At 42.8% G+C, this 5,418-nt stretch overlaps 1 protein-coding gene across 1 annotated transcript; it reads right to left on the minus strand.

Annotated features, from left to right (window-relative positions):
• Positions 1-482: 482 nt before the first annotated feature.
• Positions 483-5,374, minus strand: CSUI_004781 (uncharacterized protein). Its single transcript, XM_068064965.1, has 5 exons — positions 5,261-5,374; positions 4,408-5,053; positions 3,587-3,925; positions 2,675-3,178; positions 483-1,534 (listed from the first exon to the last, which is right to left on the minus strand). The coding sequence occupies exons 1-5, from the start codon at positions 5,315-5,317 to the stop codon at positions 1,500-1,502; spliced, it is 1,581 nt and encodes a 526-aa protein (XP_067923059.1). The 5' UTR covers positions 5,318-5,374; the 3' UTR covers positions 483-1,499.
• Positions 5,375-5,418: the final 44 nt, after the last annotated feature.

Below are 5,418 nucleotides of genomic sequence, written 5' to 3' on the forward strand. Positions count from 1 at the left end.
TCTTTAATCTATCTATCTATCTCTCTTTAATCTACCTCTCTATCTATCTCTCTTTAATCTACCTCTCTATCTATCTCTCTTTAATCTACCTCTCTATCTATCTTTAATCTATCTATTTGTACCTCTAGAAGAGATGGAGGAGGGGGAGGGATTATTCGTTTCTGCCGGACTTTGGAAGTTTCGATTGAATCGACCAAGCAGTGGGCCATCAGGGGGGGAAAACGAGAAGACTAACTAAACAGAAGAAGAAGATACAACGAGGCTAAGGAAAAAGTCTTTTTATCTCGATCTCTATCTATCTGTCTATAATCTATCTTTAATCTATCTATCTCTCTGCTAAGATTTCCCATCTAAACACGTGAAGAAGAAATCTCTATATCTATCTCTCTATCTTTCTCTTTTTCGCGACTTTTCTTCTGCCCTCTTCATATTGAATAAGAGAAGAAAGAAAGAAAGAGTGATGGATAGACGGACTGTATCGTGTATCTTTAGTTCTGTTAATCGTCATGAGAAGAATCGATTGCTTGGGAATTGCGTTGGCCTTGTTAAACTCTTCATGCAAAGAAGAAAGAAAACAAATACACCCTGACACACATATATATACATACACATACACATCTCTATCTGTGCATTCATTTATCGAGGTATGCCAACTACTCGACAACTCTCTTCTTCTTTCTGCTACTCTTCTCTCTTATTCTCCTGTCCTTCCTCTCTCTCTCTTTCTTGCTTATGGATATGCTTTTCTTCTGCTGTCTCTTTCTTGGAGATCTCTTACACTCAATGAAATACACCATAGACTAGATGAAGAAAAGAACTGTCTTTCTTTCTTTCTTCCTTCATCTTCCTCCACCTCCTTCTTCACACTTCTCATCCTTTTCTCCGTACTTCTTTCTTTCTTTCTCTCTCGCACACTTCTCTTTCTTCTTGTAAGTCCAGGAATTCCTATCTATCGTCTCTCTTCCACAGCACACACTTACACATGCATACAGACATATCTATACAGACATACATGCACCCCACACTCTATATAAACTCCCACACATACATACGTACATGGGTGAGTTGCCTCTATATGTATATATATACATTCATATATATAGAGAGAGAGAGATGCATGTCGACTTCGTCGATCTCCTTTTCTTATCTTGAATATCACTACTTCCACTATGGTCACTATGAGACACCTTCGAGACAAAAGAAATGAATGAAAGAGTGAAAGAATGGATGGATGGATGAGCTGAGAATCAAATAGACGAAAGAACACATGCAGAAGAAGAAGAGAAAGAAGAGACTAATGAGGGATGACAAAAGTCGATCTTTGATCTTTCTTTAACCTATCTATCTATCTATTTCTATGACAAGCACTCCTAGCATTACTCTTGTGTTGATCTTTCTTTTCTCTCCATCTTCTTCAGTTCTTTAAGTCTTCGTCTTCTTCTTATCATTCCATTTAATTCTCTCCTCCTCCCTCCTTTCTTTCTCTCTGTTGGCCCTCTTCACTCGAAGTAGGCATGGAAGTCGTGGAACAACTCTGACACCCAAAGAGACAAAGGAAAAATGTGAAGAAAAGTCCAAAGATAGATCTAGCTATATCTCCGTATGTATGGACCACACCTCCTGTCTATCTCTCTCTAGTCATCTATATATGCTCATACACCGCTATATACAACTGTATATATACATATATATATACATATATACATATGTATATGTAGATGGATAGATGGGTGGACCGTATGTATGGCATACAGATATATATATTTATCTACCCTCCATATCTATATATAGATACATATAGATATGGAGGAAGCATACAGAAGTCATCATCATCAGCATTGAAGAGAAGAAGAAGAACTCCACCAAAAGACCCCCTTTTTGTTTTCTTCTCTTCTCTTTCTTTCCAGCCCTTCGTCACTCGAGCTAAACCGAGGAGAGGAGCCCCAGAGAGGAGAGATAAAGAAAAGGGTCAACCCTCGATCCTATCTTTTCCTACCTACTGCTACTCCTCCTACTCCGACTTTTGCATCCGTTTCTATATGAGGTGCTATGTCACTCATATTCATCTAGTTCGTTAGGCACATACAACATATACGTGGTGTATCTACACATACATAGACAGACACATAGATACATACGGATATATTTACTCTGTCTAGTGGCATCTATCTGTCCCCTACTAAGTCTGTGTATGTGTATTGTAGTCTATGGTGTATACACAGACATTCCGCTATCTTTATCTATCTATATATCTATCTATCTGGGACACTTCTATTCTTGAGTGGACTTCTACTACTTTCTAGACTTTCTTCTTTCTCAGAATGGACGCGCGTTTTCTCTGGTGTGAGTTCGAAGTTCTCTTTCCTTACGTATAAGCATCAACATATACACGTATATAAGATAGACATATACGTATGTACGATAGATCACATGGGTATAAGAGAGATGCTTCTTCCTACATACACGTATAATTTCCTTCTCTCTCTCAACCCTCTCTTCTCGTACCTATATGCGACATTTCAGTGTGAAACATACATAGATCCAAATAGCTGACCAAAGATGAATAAAGACCTACAGAAAGATACCTATCTATACACACGCTGAATCATGTAGGTGTTCTTTCCTCTCCCTCTATCTCTGTCTGTCTCTTTCTATCTTTCTCTTTCTCTCTTACGTGCCGTGATGATCTTGGAGCCTTTGGAGGGGAATTCTGCACCGGCGACCCCAGGGATGGCACAGGAGGAAGCGACGTCTCGCTTGCTTTTGAAGTAGCCTGTCTTCTGGGCAAATGCAGGGAACTGTTCGACCGTCTGAAAGAAGTGGAAGTAGTGATGAGCCTGCGTGTGATCGAGGAGAACTTGCCTCGCCATGATGAGCCCTAGCTTCTCATCTGGCGTCATAGGCGGGTGTTCCGACTTTAGGGTGCATTCGGCAAGTCGATCAAAGACCATAAAGGTCTGAAGAATGGCAAAATGCATGAGAATCCACGACTTCTGGAGAGGCTCCTTCTTCTCATTCATGCACTTCGCTATGATACTCGATGCTTGTTTATTCGACGTATCGTTGAAAGAATCGAGAGAAGAATCGACGTTATTCCCGTAAATCGCCGGAAGTGACACTTGAGTGGCTTCAGGGGATTCATAATCCGATGTAGTCAAGATGGTGCTGGTGCGACTGGCTGGGAAAAGAAAGAAAGAAAGAAAGATGGGTTCGAAAGAAAGAATGAAAGAGACAGAAAGAATGAAACGACAATAGAAAGAAAAATTGAAGAGGACAGGAAAGTAACGTCATTCAATGAGATCAAGGGAAAGACGTGAGAGATGTCGTCATTCGACAAAACTAGCATTGAGGGTGTAGATACACCCGAGGGAACATGTCTGACCAACGTCGATTCTCCTCCTCTCGATTCTTTCAATGATATTCCGAGTACCATAGCCAGGTGCATGAATGCGCCATCCTCTACCAGCGCAGTGATCGCGCCTTTCCACAGACGGAGAAAGAGAGAAAGAAAGAAAGAGAATACTCTTCTCTCTCGTATACGTCCATTGCTTTCCCCTTTCTCCTCCCCCCCCCCTTCGTATCTTACCTGCCACAGCACATTCATTGTAGTATCCTTGGAGTCTCTTGTTCTTTCCAACTTTCTTCCCTTCTTTCTTGAGAATGATCGCGTACCACTGGCCTACAGGTGTCCCTACACCGACTTCATCTGCTTCTCCTGTAGCCGTATGATAGGCAGCTTTCATCGTTCTGTAGGTATCGACGTAGGTGACTGCCGCCGAGCAGATGAAGGTGACTATGTTGGAATCCTTCTCATGCTTCGGGGACTTCGCAAGAGAATCCAAAGCCGCCTTCAAAACGTCAAGCACGAGAAGACGAAGGAGAGACGTCGTCTTCTTCATATTGAGGGTCATGCCCTCACAGGAAGCTACAGAAAAGGAAAAGAGAGAGACAGGAAAAAAGAAAAAGGAATACTAATGAAATATAGAGAAAGAAAGAAAGGAGATGGATGAGTTAAGAGACAAGTTGCGGAACCCGATAGATAGATAGATACACTACAGCTCTTCTATAGATGGGAGAAGAAGCGAGGAACAGAGTGTAGAGAGGTCTATGACTGTCTGCAATATATGGATAGGGTCTCTACTACATCTATAGCAATGGTCTCCGAAGAATCGATCGAGAATAGAGAGAGACGTCAAAATTCACACACCCTCCTTCATCGTAACAGAAGCTCTAGAGACAAACCGCAAGAAGAAGAAGAGGCCATCTGTATCAAGCCATGAAGAAGAGAGAGAAAAGCAACTGCTCCGTTCTTTGATCTCGACACCTTCAAGAAAGAAAGACATCTGCATCCATCCATTCATTGATAGATTAAAGATAGATAGATAGATAGATAGGGGTGTGTCTGACCTTGAGGTGGGAAGTAGAACCACTGCCAGTTGAAAGCTTTCTGCTGAACGGCCGTGATGACGGACCAATGGTCACGATGCACCACCATCCTAAGGGCACCTTCCTCTCCTGCTGCTGCTCCTGCCCCTGCCCCTCCTTCTTCTCCTAGAGCTCCTCCTGTCGCAGACAAGCTCTCTCCTCCACCGAAGCCGCCTTCTAGGGCCTCCTCATCGGGAATGGACGCAAGATCATCCCCCGAAGAAGAGGAAGAAGAAGAATCGAGCCAAAGCGAATCGGAAGATGAAGAGGCAGTTGAGAGGCTATCTCCATCCGAGTCAGAATCTTCGTAGCCTTCGTTAACAAGCCCCCAATCTTCTTCTTCTCCTTGTGGGGGGTGGGACTCCTCGGCTACTAAGGCGGCTGTATCGCGAGGAGCTGATTCGGCAAGGACTAGGGTGAGGACAGAAGAAGAGAGCAAGAAAAAGAAGAAAAGAAGAGAAGAGAGAAGATGCGGGCGAGGCGACGAAGAGGAAGAGGAGATACCCTTCATAGTGAATGAAGAGAAAGAGAGATAAGGGGATGGGGGAGGGAGGGAAGAAAATCTAGAGGAGAGATAGAAGAGATATGTGAGAGAAAGGAAAGAGAAGAAGACAATGGAGAAAACAACCTGAGAAGAAAAGGAAAAAGAGGAAGAGATGGGATGTATAGAGAGATGGGTGGAGAAGGGGGGGAACAATGACGTGAAGACGACAGAAATGAAGAAATCAGTCATCTAGATGGATCAGAGGTGTAGATACACTTGAGTTTGTCCATAGCTCTATAGATGATTCATTCTATACAATTATTCACAAATGTAGCCCTCGTTCTTTCTCACCTTGCTGCCTGCTTCGATGCTCCGCTTCTGCCTAGCTCTATGTAAGAAGGATCTCATTCAAAGGTGTCTCTCTTCATGGTGTCAGCTATGTGTCTCGAAGAAAAAGAGAAAGAGAAGTGGATAAGATGTGAAAGAAGGAAGTTTCTCGGGATCTAGAG

This window comes from Cystoisospora suis (assembly GCF_002600585.1).
Source record: "Cystoisospora suis strain Wien I chromosome Unknown contig_2270, whole genome shotgun sequence".
Taxonomy (NCBI): Eukaryota; Apicomplexa; class Conoidasida; order Eucoccidiorida; family Sarcocystidae; genus Cystoisospora; species Cystoisospora suis.

What these genes read in the sequence shown, in the direction of transcription:
- CSUI_004781 (XM_068064965.1), bottom strand. Translation starts at nt 5,317, where the DNA reads ATGAGATCCTTCTTACATAGAGCTAGGCAGAAGCGGAGCATCGAAGCA. An exon ending in GCATCGAAGCAGGCAGCAAG is followed by an intron (nt 5,054 to 5,260) that starts GTGAGAAAGAAC and finishes TTTTCTTCTCAG; the next exon opens with GTTGTTTTCTCCATTGTCTT. An exon ending in CAATGAATGTGCTGTGGCAG is followed by an intron (nt 3,179 to 3,586) that starts GTAAGATACGAA and finishes TTCTTTTCCCAG; the next exon opens with CCAGTCGCACCAGCACCATC.